At 34.7% G+C, this 15,969-nt stretch overlaps 1 protein-coding gene across 12 annotated transcripts in view; it reads left to right on the top strand.

The window, feature by feature from the left end:
• The window catches only part of LOC129256882 (protein polybromo-1-like), a 44,555-nt gene that overhangs the window by 12,791 nt on the left and 15,795 nt on the right, over window positions 1–15,969 (top strand). For 7 of the 12 annotated variants that reach the window (XM_064097492.1, XM_064097490.1, XM_054895090.2 and 4 more), the window contains exons 5-25: window positions 387–653; window positions 1,077–1,261; window positions 1,490–1,886; window positions 2,386–2,613; window positions 3,148–3,297; window positions 3,729–3,860; window positions 4,032–4,188; window positions 4,610–4,794; window positions 7,384–7,551; window positions 8,044–8,267; window positions 8,752–8,881; window positions 9,481–9,639; window positions 10,064–10,162; window positions 10,534–10,604; window positions 10,938–11,076; window positions 11,476–11,655; window positions 12,460–12,618; window positions 13,046–13,203; window positions 13,840–14,012; window positions 14,895–15,313; window positions 15,625–15,744. In XM_064097492.1, the coding sequence (XP_063953562.1) occupies window positions 387–653; window positions 1,077–1,261; window positions 1,490–1,886; window positions 2,386–2,613; window positions 3,148–3,297; window positions 3,729–3,860; window positions 4,032–4,188; window positions 4,610–4,794; window positions 7,384–7,551; window positions 8,044–8,267; window positions 8,752–8,881; window positions 9,481–9,639; window positions 10,064–10,162; window positions 10,534–10,604; window positions 10,938–11,076; window positions 11,476–11,655; window positions 12,460–12,618; window positions 13,046–13,203; window positions 13,840–14,012; window positions 14,895–15,313; window positions 15,625–15,744 (3,900 nt within the window). The remainder of the gene's footprint in view (window positions 1–386; window positions 654–1,076; window positions 1,262–1,489; window positions 1,887–2,385; window positions 2,614–3,147; window positions 3,298–3,728; window positions 3,861–4,031; window positions 4,189–4,609; window positions 4,795–7,383; window positions 7,552–8,043; window positions 8,268–8,751; window positions 8,882–9,480; window positions 9,640–10,063; window positions 10,163–10,533; window positions 10,605–10,937; window positions 11,077–11,475; window positions 11,656–12,459; window positions 12,619–13,045; window positions 13,204–13,839; window positions 14,013–14,894; window positions 15,314–15,624; window positions 15,745–15,969) is intronic. The other 5 variants (XM_054895089.2, XM_064097491.1, XM_064097494.1 and 2 more) reach the window with 1 other exon arrangement.

The raw sequence follows: 15,969 nt of genomic DNA, 5'->3' as shown, positions 1-15,969 counted from the left end.
TTCTATTACATGTGATGAGTAATCACACATAAAAACACCATGGTAAATTCATTTGTTTAATGATTTCTGAGAGAGATGAAGACCATTGTTGTTTGTATGTCATATTAGGTTTCTCATCTACTGTTAGATGTGAATTTGGGTTCATTTGTAAATCTGTCCTGTTTTCTTCTCTTGTTAATGACGTTTGAAGATTATGTCCCTTGAATATTCCTGGTAAGGTCTTTAATGCTAATTTGTATTTGCAATAAACTGGTCAAGGGGTTGCCAAAAATTGCAGTGAATCCATTAGCTGTATTGCAAGTATGGCTTGTTTTGGCTTGTTATTCAAATGTCATTATTGAGATGAATAATTATTGAACATCTTTGTAATATATTGATGTTTACAGGAAGAAGCAAGAACCAGTGAGATGGGTGATGATGCAGCAATAGAAGAGGAAAATAGTGGAGGACAAGTAGAAGAAAGTGGGTATATCATAGATGATCCAAATGATCCCTGTGAAATCCTCTTCAGTGCTGTGATGGGTCATAGAGATGTCACAGGGCGTATCGTTAGTTTGATGTTCCGCAAGTTACCAAGACAACAAGAATTTCCTGCCTATTATGAGATCATTGATAATCCTATCGATCTCTGTGATATTGCTATCAAGATTAAGGTAAGGCCAATGATAATTATACTTATCAAACAAATACAGTAAAACCTGCCAAATATATTTTTTCCAAGCAAGGTGTTGATCATTGTTTAGTGTACTTAAATCATGGAATTCTAATTTTTAAAAATTATACCCCCATATTTTCTTAATGAAGAAATATACATCACTTTCACCTGAAATAATACAACCGTTATGTTTAAATAAGGATATTTTTGTTTTCCACTGACAATCACTGGTGTGATATAAATCCTGACTCTATATTCTTAATTGTTAAGAATGATAGTAAATGTTGCAGTTGAGATTAGTTTAGATACATGTTATCTTTAGATTAGAGTTGATGTGAAGATTAGGGTTGGTATGATTGTGAAGCTTTTAGCACCAAAACGTGTCTCGTGTAACCTGCTGCACCTATTCCTTCCCTTGCAGAACAAGAAATATGACCGTCTTACCGATTTAGACAAGGATCTTTCTCTGATGGTGAAGAATGCCAAACAGTTCAATGAACCTGGCTCTCAGATCTACAAAGATGCTGTCACACTCAGGAAAGTCATGACTTCTAAGAAATCAGAGTTAGAGAGACAGAGTAGAGAAGGGATTAATAAAAAACAGAGGTAAGAATCCTTTTATAATCATCACTGATCATGACTGCTCCTTAAATATATGAAATTCATTTCTGCAAGAACATTTATGTAACATACAAGTATGCAGTCTGAGATTGTCAGTTTGTGAGATAATTCTTTCCTTGATTAAAAATTTCATCTAGAGATGTTGTTCTTTATTCCCTTTTTTTACACCTTGTTTTTATTGTTTTGTTTTGTTTTCATTTTCTTGTCCTCTAGACGCCCATCGGCCCATGGTCAATCTGCCATTACTGAAGCTCTAAATCTTGCTGGTTACTCTGGAGTAGACAACAAACATCCAGGCCTTAGTTCACCCCCTCCCCTTCCTCCTCCAGCCCATCCCCTCTCTGTCTCTACTGCCACTTCAGTTGCTAAAAGCTCTGATGTCCCTTCATCCACCGATGGTGATGATAATGACGATGATGATGAGGGTTTCTCAGCAGACAGTGCGGATCCTCGCCATGTGCTCTTTAATTTTGTGCTGAATTTCCGAAACAATCTAGGACAGCTGCTTTCTGAGCCTTTCATGAGATTACCAAACAGTCGGATCTATCCAGACTACTACAGAGAGATAAAAAAACCTATTGCACTCACTAAAATCAGATCAAAACTCAAGGTAAGACTGTCATTACACATATGATGTATGCTTAAAAAAATGTCCGAGTACATTGCTGCAATTAATTAACATTTTCTCCTCTGACAATTGCTTTGATTTGTCTAGAAATAGGGTACGTTTTGGGGGTGTGATAGGATATTATTTTTCAGAATTCTAGTAATGAGAGGATAAGAATTATGGTTGATGTTGGCTTTTGGTTATATATTTTGCCTAGAGTTTCTATAGAGGCAGTTGCTACTAGAGAATATATCGTACAATCAATTTTTTGCATTTTCTGAAAACCTGATATATTTCCTGGATTGAAATTTCATTGAGCTTGGTAGCATTTAATATATCAGATGATATTTAGCCGTACATTTCAAAACACATTGATACATTCTTATGATTATGGTAAAGTGTGAATAATTTTTGTTATAATTTTGACAAGTCCTATGACTCTGAGCCATCTAAACTGGTAACGTAGGTTTATTTCATCCTCTATTAATCTATTTTCTTCAAGAACAACAAATACAAGGGTCTAGACGACTTAGTAGCTGACATGGAACTGATGTTTCAGAATGCCTACCATTACAACATGCCCTCCTCCCAGCTGTACAAAGATGCAGAGAAGTTACATAAAGCCATGCAGCATAAGAAGAGAGAGGTTGAAAAGGGAGACGGTATAAAAGCATCACCTTTACCACTACCTCAAGAAGAAGAGGTCCCTTCAACATCACCTATCTTGAAGGTATTCATTGCTGCATCATAAAGCATAAGTTAGGATTTAGGACTCATTGAGGAAAAATAATTACTGAATGTGTTGTGAATGTGTATCGTGAAAATCAAGTAGTCATGAGATAGGTACAGACAATTAGTAAGTCTATCTGTTTACAGTGTAGAGGATTAGATTACATCATCACTTATAGTATTAAAAACATGTGCACTAATTGTATGCAAGGCAATACTGATTAAGACCACACCTGTAAGTGCATAGAGGCCATGTTTTTAATGGCTGATGAATAGTTGTTTGTTGTCATTATTAAAGGTAAACAAAAGAGATGTGTCTGATTTGTTTATAGATGTAGATCTGAAATCAAATAGAAATAATGATACTAAACATTCTATGTCTAGAATGCCAAGTTACTTAATTTCAAGACTTACTTTAGATTTTGTAAAGTGTGTTTAAATGCATACATGTATATAAAATGTTACAGAGGAATCTGCTTTGAGAACATATGAGAGTTTTTTCAGGCATCAACAAGGCATTACATTATATTTGCAGAAGGAACATGAAAGTGAAGATGAAGGGAGTGAAAAGGGCGGAAGAAGACGAAGAAGTGGAGTACCGCTCTGGAAGACTAGACGTTCAGATGTGGACTCGACTCAGAAACCCAAGATGATGGCTCTGTATCAAACCCTGGTACAATACAAGGTAAAGTGTCTGTGAGAGCCAGTATATCAGTACTAGTAACCCTTTGTTCGGCACCTTTCTGTGTTTACCAGTGTGCCCAATTCCTTTATTTAGATTGACAATGAAGCACAATGGACACCAGGATCTGATGGTTAGATTCCTGTCATTGTTGAATGTAAGCCTGCACCTTGTCTTGCATCACACAAAGTTGTGAATGCTTTTGTGAAGCTGCCCTGTAGTATAGAAACATCATTTTACTTGGTACTTGGTTGATTTCCTCCAAAATATTCTTGAATATGGTTAACTGGTAGGATAGGAGCTGAATAAATGAATAGCAAGTGAAGAGATCAGAACAAGATTGTATCTCTATTCAAAGATGATCTTGTTCTCTTAATTCTCTTGTAGCATGTGAAAAGGGCTATGTCATGAATGATATATGTTTATCTATACAGGAGGAATCAGGACGTAGTCCCATTGCCCTATTTATGGAGAAGCCTTCTAAGAAGGAGTATCCAGACTATTATCACATCATCACTGAACCAATTGATATGAAGACTATCGAAAGCCACATTAAGAATGACAAGGTAAGTACAATGGTAATGCAACTATACAAATTGTTTGCTTTGATCAAATTGTATTATTTTCTGATCTTCAATCTTATTTCAAATTGAATAATGGAAGGAAAATATTCCAATATAAATCTGCAAACACTTTTATTGCATTGATGTAGTTTGCTATTGTTCTTTCTTTTACAGTACCAAACTGAGGAAGCTTTGATGAAGGACTTTGCCTTGATGTTTGAAAATGCCCGTCATTACAACGAGGAAGGCTCTATGGTCTATGAGGATGCTAATCTATTGGAAGTACTTCTGAAAGACAAGTGTAATGAAATTGGTCTGTCTTCAGGGCCAGGTAAGGAGAGAAATTCACTGGCACGCAAACCAATGAATTCTGCTCGTTACCTAGTGCTGCAATGAGAGTCCAGACTTTCTTTCACTCTTTCTATCTTTTTCTCTCAAGAAAAGACATTCCAGTCTACTCTTGACTTAGGTTGCCTCAGAACATTTTGAGTGCTTCTAGAATGTCAAGAAAAAACCCAAATGATTACTGGTTTTCCTTTTAAAAACTCTGCATGGGCATATAAATTGTGTAAATATGTATGTCAAATACATAAGCCTCCTTGTGTCAAAAACAATTTTGTATCAAATTATAACAAAGTGTCCTTGGTATTATGTTAAGAGCCTTCATTCTTTTCATATCTTTCCCTGCCTTTTACATGCCATAATGATAGTCTTGATATATGAAAATTATTTGTTTCTCTATTACTAAACAGTTGACGGTGGTCGTGGTACACCTAAATCAATTGGTCAGAAGAGGACTCCAGTCAAACGATCTCCAGCCAAGACATTGAGTCCTCTAGCCCAGAAACTGAATGAGCTTTTTAATGCTATCAAGAACTACACTGACCAACATGGAAGAGAGTTATCACCTCCATTTATTAGACTCCCATCTAAGAATGTAAGTAACTATGACTACAGCAGAAATATGACGCTGTAGCTTCATGGCAGGGCACTCAACATTGTACAACTTAAAAACAGTCAGTTTATTTAGGTTTAGTGACTTGGAAGCTGTTTAAATTTTTCTTTGCAGATTATGATTGAGTTTAGTGTATTTTATCGTGCAAACTCTCCTCGCAAATTTTTTTGTGGTAAAAGTCAAAACTGGCATAATTCTGATTCTCAAAAGTATTTCTATGATAAATGATAAAGTCACATCTAACCAAAATTGTATTATCCCCACCCCTCCATTTCATATAAGGAATTAAAACTTTGGGAAGGGGGTTGTTCCAAAGATTTATTGTATCATGTAGGACAGTAGAATCAATCTCTCTGTTGAGAGTATCTAAAGGTTGTTTTTTTTTTCATGTTAATGTTGGAAAGTGAATGATATAATGAATTCCATAGCATTATGTACCACCAAACCTTTATATGAGGGACCAGATAAAAAGGTGTACTCTTCTCGAATTATAGCTTGGAATGAGTAGTTTTCAAAGTGAATTAAGAATTGAGAGTAATGGGTGTCGGAAATACCAACATGTTGATTATTTCATGGAATTGCTCTTATGTAATTTCACAATTTATCAAGGTTATACGTATGGTTATACCGAGGGTTTTTGTCTTGCCTGCATAGCAGAGCGAGACTATAGGCGCCGCTTTTCCGACGGCGGCGGCGTCAACATCAAATCTTAACCTAAGGTTAAGTTTTTGAAATGACAGCATAACATAGAAAGTATATGGACCTAGTTCATGAAACTTGGACATAAGGTTAATCAAGTATTACTGAACATTCTGCCTGAGTTTCAGGTCACATGACCAAGGTCAAAGGTCATTTAGGGTCAATGAACTTAGACCATGTTGGGAAAATTATTTTCAAAATCTTAACCGAAGGTTAAGTTTTTGAAATGACATCAAAACTTAGAAAGTATATGGACCTAGTTCATGAAACTTGGGCATAAGGTTAATCAAGTATTAGTTAACATCCTGCTTGAGTTTCAGGTCACGTGACCAAGGTCAAAGGTCATTTAGGGTCAATGAACTTTGGTCAAGTTGGGGGTATTTGTTGAATTACTATCATAACTTTGAAAATTTATGGATCTAGTCCATGAAACTTGGACATAAGATTAATGAAGTATTAGTGAACATCCTGTCTGAGTTTCAGGTCACATGACCAAGGTCAAAGGTCATTTAGGGTCAATGAACTTTGGCCAAGTTGGGGGTATTTGTTGAATTACCATCATAACTTTGAAAATTTATGGATTTAGTTCATGAAACTTGGACATTAGGTTAATCAAGTACCACTGAATATCCTGTGCGAGTTTCAGGTCACATGACCATGGTCAATGGTCATCTAAGGTCAATGAACTTTGGCCGTGTTGGGGATATATGTTAAATTACCATCCTAGCTCTGAAAGTTTATGGATCTAGTTCATAAAACTTGGGATATAAGAGTAATCAAGCATCACTGAACATCCCCTGTGAGTTTCAGGTCACAAAACCAAGTCAAAGGTCAGTTAAGGTCAATAAACTTAGGCCATGTTGGGGTAATTGTTGTAGTGCCATCATAACTTTGAAAGTTTATGGATAGAGTGAATGAAATGTGGACATGGGTGTAGTTGACAGTCTTAAGTCTCCGTTCAAATGTCATTTATGGTCAATGAACGTGGTATTATGTCATTATATGAATGATGTTTTTGTGAATGATTATTTTATAGTAGTTTTCAAAGTTAGCACTGCTGCTATATTAAATTAGGTAATGCAGGCGAGACTGCCAGAGGCGTTCCACTTGTTTTTTTACCTGACTGCTAAGAAAGCACGAATGCCTGTGAGCAAGCAACCAGGGGACCAACGGCTTAAGGTCCTCTCCGAGGGACCTGGTAATGAGGATAAATGCCTTACCAAAGGGCACTAGCGCACCACTTGGGAATCGAACCCGGGTCACCGGAATCCGAAACCCCCGCTCTACCGACTGAGCTATCGCGCCTCCTTACGACTGTTGACGATCCGATTTTTGAACAAATAGCATTCTGCTCATTTTCTTAAGGCCATCGCACACCTTACGAATGTTCACGATCCGATTTTTTAACAAATAGCATTTTGCTCATTTTCTTAAAATGTGAATGGAATATATCATTTTATTTGAGGTTAAAATTAATTGAAAGAATACTTATATAACCATTTTGAAATTATTGCAAGCCTATATTTTAGACTAAAGGCCAAATTAGTTTCAAATCGTACGACTGCTATGACGTCATTACAACTAGATAATAAATTCACTTTTATTCTAAGAAGGATGATAGCATAGTCACAGATTTGAACATTGTATTCGTACGAAGATTTCGAACATTATACAGTAAGATATTCCAAGTCTCAATATTAGAAACAAATTCTACTACATTTTATTCTGAAATCGGGTCGCAGACCAATCGTAAGGTGTGCGGTCGCCTTTATGCAACCATTAATTAAATAGATATACATTGTACTACTATTATTTACCCAAACAAGAACATTTGTGATACATTAATTAAAATGTCCTGTTTACCCACCATAGGAATATCCTGAGTACTATCAGGTGATCAAGCGGCCTATGGACATGCAACGTATCCAACAGAAGATAATATCTAGAGGGTATGAGCAACTAGAAGATATGGTCAATGATTTCCTTCTTATGTTTGACAATGCATGCAAGTTCAATGAACCAGACTCACTCATTTACAAGGTATGTACTCATCAGCCTAACATTGTCTCTCTGCATTCTTTTCTAACCGAAAGGATTCAAGTGCATTCACTTAAAAAAAAAAAACTATTCAGAATAAACAGTGCTCATATTATTTTAGAGCTGTTGGTACAATGCCATAAGGTGAGGTTTTCCCCCTCCAATTTAAGTCTGTTCTCCCCAACTTACTACCCTAGATTTGGAGTGAGATTATTCTCTAATTTTAGAATAAACTAATCCCTTTAGACCCCCAAAATGATTATCAGTTCTCCCTGTTTTTATCATGTGGTTTTGTACATAAAGTAATTAAGTTTATTTTCACCATATTCTGACTAGTGTATATGTATTTTTTTAATGTAAATGTATGTTTGAAATTGGAAATAAAGATTGAAATTGAAATTAAAATAGTGTTTACTACACAAAACTAGGATGGAGTCCAGGTTCTAAGTTGGAAGCTAAAACATTTACTAAGTATACCTACATTGCTTTCTACAGGATGCCTTGACCCTTCAGCGTATCCTCCTCCAAACCAAGACAGAACTGATGGGAGATGAGACCTCTGGTGTCCCTGATATACAGGGATTAGTCAGAGAGATTCTTACCAGTCTCTTTGTATCAGTAGCCAATCATCAGGATGAGGAGGGGCGTTGCTATAGCGACTCATTAGCTGAGATACCAGTTGATAAGGAAGTCACTGTGGATGATCCAAACCTACAAAAGTAAACATGGTTCAGTTGTTTCTAATCGGTATTGATATTTAGGATAAAGTGTTTACTTTGTTTTGTTTTAAAATGCTACTTTGATGTCATCATCTGTATAGCGAAGTGTTGACTGACAATGTAGCATCACATTCATTTCAATTAATGATCCAAAGCTTACAATATACTGTAAGAATAATTGTATTAAAAAATGTAAAATATTAATATATATCTTAAAGTTACAATTGACAATTATAAATACATGTGTGTGATGGTAAAATTTAAATTTGAGCAGATTCCTTCTCAAATGTATCTAAAAAAAATCAGACAGCTTCATCAGAAGCATGCATGTAAGACTTTCATTCAATATTGTTTTGTATTTAGCACTTGATTGGAACTCTTTCTATAACTGACCTGAGGTTTAACAAGATGTAATATAATTTCCCTTACAATATGGATAAACCACATTTCAAGTTTAATATGCCTTGATTTCATTGTCTTCCAGGAAACCTCTTGATCTAGATACTATTCGCCGTTACCTTGATCGTGGTTGCTATCGGCGACTGGATTGCTTCCAAGATCACATCTTCTTTGTTCTTGAAAGGGCTAGACAACTCAGCAGAACTGACTCACAGGTAAAATTCATCTCATCCTTCATGCACAGAAGTTGCACCCTTATTGCAATGACATTCCTGTGTGTTAAACCTGACAGATTGGTTGACATCAGTGTATTTAACACCATACATTAACCACAGTGTTTTTCTTCAAAGTGATTACAAACCTTATTTGAACAGGACTATTGTTTTTCTAGGATCACTTGTAGTTCAACTGATCGATTTGTATTCTTTGCTGCGCTTGGAATTCATTGTACAGTTAAATATTTCTTTAATGTTTGATTCTCTCTTGTATGTTTTACTACTATATAGGAAAAAGGTGTTGACTCACAATGAGAGGTAGGCCTCTCAAAATGATAAACATCATCGGCGTGTGTATTCTGAAACACACGAATTGGGTAGTTAAATTTAGTATATAGATTAGCAATAATATACGCACAAACATAAAACCTTGCATGGATTGACTCTTTGGAGATTACTATCATTTTTAAATACATGTATAATTAGTATTCTTGCTGTTAGATTTTTGTAGATTACGTGAATAAATATGTACAATTTGATTTTATAGATTCTGGAATAGTTGATACATCTGGTCTTTGTATTTTTTTTTATATTTCAAGGTATATGAAGACTCAATAGAGCTGCAGCGTTTCTTCATCCAAATTCGAGATGAAATTTGTAAGAATGGAGAGATTCTTCTGTCTCCTGCTCTTAGTTACACCCATCGTCATCTACAGAATGCATTGGATATACAGAAGAAAGAAAAGATACCAAAGGAGGTGAGGACTAGAGTCAAGTCTGTGATCCTTGAGAAATGAGAAAATAAAACCTTTGAGATGGTTTGGTAATAGATTATCAGATAAAATTAGGACTAGAATGACAGTTTTCTGTGTGAATAATCAACTTTGGAAGAAAACAATACTGTAGCAATTTTCAAGGTAGATGATATTAGGCTGATGGTAATTGTCATAATTGTAATATTCAATTTGTCTCTTTGTCTTGTGTACTCAATGCCGGCAGACAGCATGAATTCATATTCGTATTGTGGTAAAGAGGATGGAGGAAAAATTGAGTAGAATAAGTAAAATAGGAATAAGGGAGTTATCTGACGATAATATTTGAAGTTTAATTAAATCACTTTTATGCCTCCACCCATTATAGATGGTGCTGAAGCTTATTTATTTTCTTCTGATGTTATTTTAGATGAAAGAGGATAGTGAGAAGAAAGAAGATGAGGAATCGAAGAAGGACTCAAGTATGGAAGAACATCAGGAAGTCAAACCAGGAGATAAACAAGATAATGTATGAAATGATTTTATTCATTATATGAATTGTTAATTTCAAAGGCCAAAGAAATATTACAACTGAATTTATATGTAAGTGTGTAATAAAAAACATGATGCTGTGGCATTCAAGGCTACATATTTCCATACTGTCTTTAGGAATACCATTAACAATATCCTTTTCTTTCTGCCTATTTTCTTTGTGGCCATTACACTTGAAATGTTGATCAATATCTTGTCCCCAATAAGAATTAATTTCTGGAGGTGAGCTAACACGCATATTTTGGAGTTGAACTTGTCTTTGGTACATTAGATAAATTTGTTCCTGTCTTTTCTGCATTACCTATATGAACTACTTTGACATCTTTGCTCTATTTTCATGATTATTAGGAGAATGATGATGGTCTGGTTGTGAATGGAGTCACTTACAGAGTTGGTGATTTTGTCTATGTTGAACCCAGGTGAGTCAATATATATTCTATTTGTGATTTGTTTTCATATATTTTCTTTTCATTCACATTGACTGGATGCTCAAGGATTTGTTTCAATATGGTGCAGATAATTATCACAACTAGGAGCACATTTACTTTCAACTGGCTCTGTATAATTTGATGGTATAAGATGAATAAGTTAAAATAAAGTGTTTGTCCTGTTATCAGATGTCAAAAATATAATGTTGAAATAGAGAGATACTATAAAGATAAAAATCTTGAAATTTGAAATAATGATTGTCAGTTAGGCAATGTGAAGTTTGGTCATTCATTCGTATTGTAAAAATGTGTTTGTTATTTCAGTGAGAAACAACTTAAGAATCATATAGTATGTATTGAGAAGCTATGGAGAGATGCTGATGGTGAGACCTGGCTTCATGGAAACTGGTTCCTTAGACCAAATGAAACATTCCATCTTGCAACAAGGAAGTTTCTTGAAATGGTAAGGCTTTGTTTGCACATCTTCAATTGACATTTGAGTATGATTCATTCACATTTTTTTATCAAGCTTACATATGAAATAGATAAGGGTTTAGATTTTTCAAGAAAACTAAACTTATATGTAATTTCTGTAACATGTCAAATACTTCAATATTTAAACTAGTGGTAAACCATTGACAGAAAAATTCACAATGACTTAGATCTGTTTTTTTTTTTTTTGATAGATAAGATTTTGTTGATTTATGGTATCCTTATGTTTAGATGTTGGTGATAATGATTAGATGATTGTGTCTTTTTTGTGGTGAATGGGGTACACCAACTGCCTGTAGCAATGTTAGAGTTTGGTTTAAAATAAAAAGAAAGAAATGTGTGATTTTGTATGATTACACCACACTTGCAGGAAGTCTTCAAGAGTGATTACTACAACAAAGTCAAGATTTCACAACATGTGCTTGGAAAATGCTTTGTGATGTTTGTCCGGGATTATTTCAAGCATAAACCAGAAAGCTTTGAAGAAGAAGATGTGTTTGTTTGTGAGTCACGTTACTCAGCCAAGGCAAAGGCTTTCAAGAAAATCAAGGTAGTTATTCTGTGTATAGCTTATCTATAGAATTTTGTAATATAAAATGACACTGTTCCTCATGTGTGTTTTGGGAAGAATTCAACACCAGATTGTATAAGTCCATAGCAAGAATCTTTCAGAATATTCAGGTACAGTTTTTTTTTTTTTCTTTCACTGATGATAAAATGACAGGATTCCATAAAATATTGCAGTATATCAGGATTTAATTGAACAAGACAGATTGTCCTTAAACTTTATTTGAATAAGATGTTTAACCCCCCTTCAGTTGATGATTATGATTCCAATCTGCTTAGCAATTTAGTTTATACATCTAGTGAAACAAGCAGGGGACTGACAGCTTTAACCTCCCTTAAAGGGACTGTGATTCATATCTTATACTTCTTTAGTAATGATACTAGTCTGGGGTCAATTTCATAAAACTTTTTATAATAAGTAATTTTGCAATAACAGTTAAAAGCTACTGAAATCTTTCAATCTGATTGGCTGATAGTTAATAATTTGTCATAGAAATTGTTCATTTGTTGTTATAATAAGTCTTAATGAAATCAAACCCAGGCCTTTTGTTAGAGGAAGAAGTGAAGTGGGGATTATGACAGTACCTGGTGATACAGTCATGTTACACAGTAATGTACACTTTTGATTTAGAAATGAATACATACAAAATATAAAAGTGTTGATGTATATATTTATACAGCTCTACAGAAATTATGAAGTTCAGGTTTATATTATTGAAGTTCAAGTTAACACTATTAGTTGTGAAGCATTAATATTACCACTGACCCATCAATTGTTTCAATATAGATCTGGGCTGTACCTACAAGCTCAACTAAGATCATCAACCGTGATGAACCTTTGTCTAAAGTGAGAGTAGAATCAGTGTTTGCTGGATCACCACCAGATAAATCTCATGATGCATTTGGTTCATCTATAAACCTACCAGCATTTGACAAGGAGAGAGAAGTAAGAAAGCCTTTTGTTACATTTGATCAAGTATCATGAACCAAACTGATATTTGTATGATTTCATTTTTCACTAGTTTCATAACCTCACTTTATACATGTATACTTGTACTGGAGTGGCTATGATGGTAACTGATTTCAGACCGTTAGTCAAATAATAACTTTTTAGATTGTCATTGAATTCAAAATGAATTTTTCTTTATTCAAAATAAATAAGTCTGTATATGCAATTTTGGGAGTTCACAAATTAGTTTTGCCCAGTCATCAGATATATCATGTCTTTAGTATAGTATATTTGATTAATACTTTGCACATGTTTCTTGGATATACTCGTCGATTGCCTTTATTGTTCAGGCTTGCAGTATTTACATTGGATTACTGGCGTTCTGATGTTAGTATAATCTTGACTGTGATGTGTTTGTATACAGGATGTACTACAGGAAGGAGCTGGTGATGGAGGTCTGGTGTACTATGAACAGATCTGTTGGAATGGAGTATGGTATAAACTTGGTGATGCTGTCTATATCAAGACTATCAAAGGAAGACCACATATCTGCAGGATGGATAAAATATGGAAGATTGCAAGGTGTGTGTGCATTCCTTACATGGTCAATGGGTTCCTGGCTTTACCAAAATGTATTTAAATCCACTGAAATATTTCTTGTGGCAAAGAGCAATCCTTTCAAGAGAGAGGTCTTCAAATCTTGGTCAATTATCAGTTAATATTTAGCTAAAGATCTATTAAGTTTTGACATAGTTAGCTTATGTAAACTGAATGTTGTGGAATGATTGAATCTACACTGAAATTCCCCAAGTACAATAGGCATGGGCACATGTATTGTTTTTGCTTAAACAGAATTTCATGCTTCTTTTGCTTGTGACTTGCATATATATTTAAAATATGAATGCAAACACTTGGGTGGTCTTTTGTTCGATTGTATTCAAACTCATTTTATTATTGTTACCACTACTGGCAGTTACGATTAATTTGTATAACTATAGAAGTTTGTCACTTTTGATTTTTTTTATGTGTATGTGTGTGTGTGTCTTTACATACACAGTATGTTAACTTGAAAATATACATTCAAGTTACATTTTTTTCCTTCAAATTCTTGTTGAATGAAGGAGAACTTTAAAAAAAGATGCCCTGTGAGAATAATTCGAATTCTTGATCATTTCACATTTTTCATTTATCCTTGCAATGACTTTTCTATTTTCTTAGTGGCGAGACCTTTTTCTTTGGACCTGTATTCATCCATCCATCTGAGACTGTTCATCCTCCTACCAAGATGTTTTATCAGAATGAAGTATTCCTTAGCTGTGTGGAGGAGTCCTATGGTATGATTCATATCCTTGGAAAATGTTCCCTTATGCTCTTCAAGGATTACATCTCAGGTGAGTAATAACTTCACTTCTTAGTCCTTCCAATCCCCTCTGCAAGTTTGCAAGAATATTTCTTATTTATTTTTAATAGAATTTGGTTTTCTTAGGCATCATTAATGTCCTATGTTAAAATTATTAACATTGATTAATCACAAAATGTACAAAATAATAAGCCAGGAGGAGAGAAGAGGAGAGGAGAGTCAGAGGAAAAGGAAAGAGAGGGGAGAGGGGGAATGTAAAGGGAATGAGGTCTACTCAGTAAAATGGACAAACTTTGGAAAATATTGAACGTTTTTATAGTAAAGTCCTGAAACGAGAGTGTTTAACTAGATTTAATATCATTACTAAGTGAATTCCATTCATATACATCTGTGTAGCAAACAGCATAGGTCTGGATTGTTAAATGGGTGATTGGGATACATTACCTTACAATTGTGTTGTTGTGCATGATGTAAATCTCCAACAAAAATCATTATGTATGGGACTAGGCTCAAAGGTTCAGTTCCATGAAGGCAACTTTACTATGAAAATTGGTTTCACATTTGCACATAAATGCCTAAAATATGGTGTCTGGTATATCTCTCATGATAACAGATGATATCCAGATGAAATCACGATAAGGTTTCCAGTCCAAAAGTACTGTTAGGATGTATAGTTTTTCTATATTTTACAAGTTTTCTGTATTGATTTAACTGTTGTTAAGTTAAGACATTGAATATTTTCCAAAGAAAATTTTCAGAGGTGCAATTGCCTAATAAAATCTTACCTGATTTGTGTATGTTTATGTGTATATATCAATGTTGCTTACATTGCAGACTCCGGAGCCTAAGCTTCGTCCATACTTTTCTTGACATCAAGTCAAATATGTTATTAATTTGTTTGATTGTTTTGCAGGTCGGCCAACTGAGTTTGCTGAAAAGCATATCTACGTGTGTGAATCCCAGTACAAAGATGTGGATCATTCTACACGGAAGGTGAAGGGTCTGAAGAGACATAATGTCTCCAACAAAGTGATTGATGATGAGATCTACTTCTTCAAGAAACCCATCACTCCTGTCAAAGAGCCATCTCCCCTCTTACGAGAGCAGGTAGAAGAGGAGGAAGAAGAGGAAGAGGAAGAAGACGCAGAAGAAATGGAGAGTGAAGAGAAGGAGGAGGAAGAGATGGAGATCGGTTTAGAGCTGGGTGATGATGATTCTCAGAAAGCTGAAGAAGAATTGATTAGGATGGCAGAACAGTTTGGTGATATAGATGATTCAGCTTCAGTAGCCTCTAGTATATCAACACCAAAGAGCAGCAAAAAGAAAGACGATGTATGTTCTAAAAGAGTCTTTTTATTATTTATCATTGTATTTGACTTAGCTTGGGTAGTAGTTACATTCCATTGGTTGTCTGTGGTCCAAAATCCATTTATGATTTCATATCTGACAGAAGAACATTGTAAAATGATAGATGGTAAAAAAATGATGCAAAAACAAAACCCAAATCTTCTCTAAAATTAAACTTAAGAAACAGCTTAATGATAATATGGGAAAAATTCTGAATGTGTTTGACAGAGCAAGAAATTGACATGTATACATTTTCATTGTTTTATTAAAAGATCTGTTTTTCCTTTCATTTTCAGTCTAAGATGGTGAGGAATCCAAGTGCTTTCATTCTATTTGCTAGTGAGAATAGAGCAGCTTGTAGGAAGAATAATCCAGAGATGACATTTGGAGACATCAGCAGAAGCATTGGCCAAGATGTAAGATTAATCATTACGGTTTTTCACATGGACCTTTTGTTCATAAGTTTAACATTCTTTGATTCTAATGTGTTTAACCCTAATACTCCTGGGTTATTTTTAACCTTGTCACTTCCGGGGGGGGGGGGAATCTATTTGGTTATTTAGGTGAATTTCACTTAATTCACCTAATTTCAGTTACTTCGTCTTAATTTATGTATTTTATTTCAAATGAATGAATTATGC

Source organism: Lytechinus pictus, chromosome 3 (genome assembly GCF_037042905.1).
Source record: "Lytechinus pictus isolate F3 Inbred chromosome 3, Lp3.0, whole genome shotgun sequence".
In the NCBI taxonomy this organism is placed as follows: Eukaryota; Metazoa; Echinodermata; class Echinoidea; order Temnopleuroida; family Toxopneustidae; genus Lytechinus; species Lytechinus pictus.
This window is presented reverse-complemented; position numbering and strand designations above follow the sequence as displayed.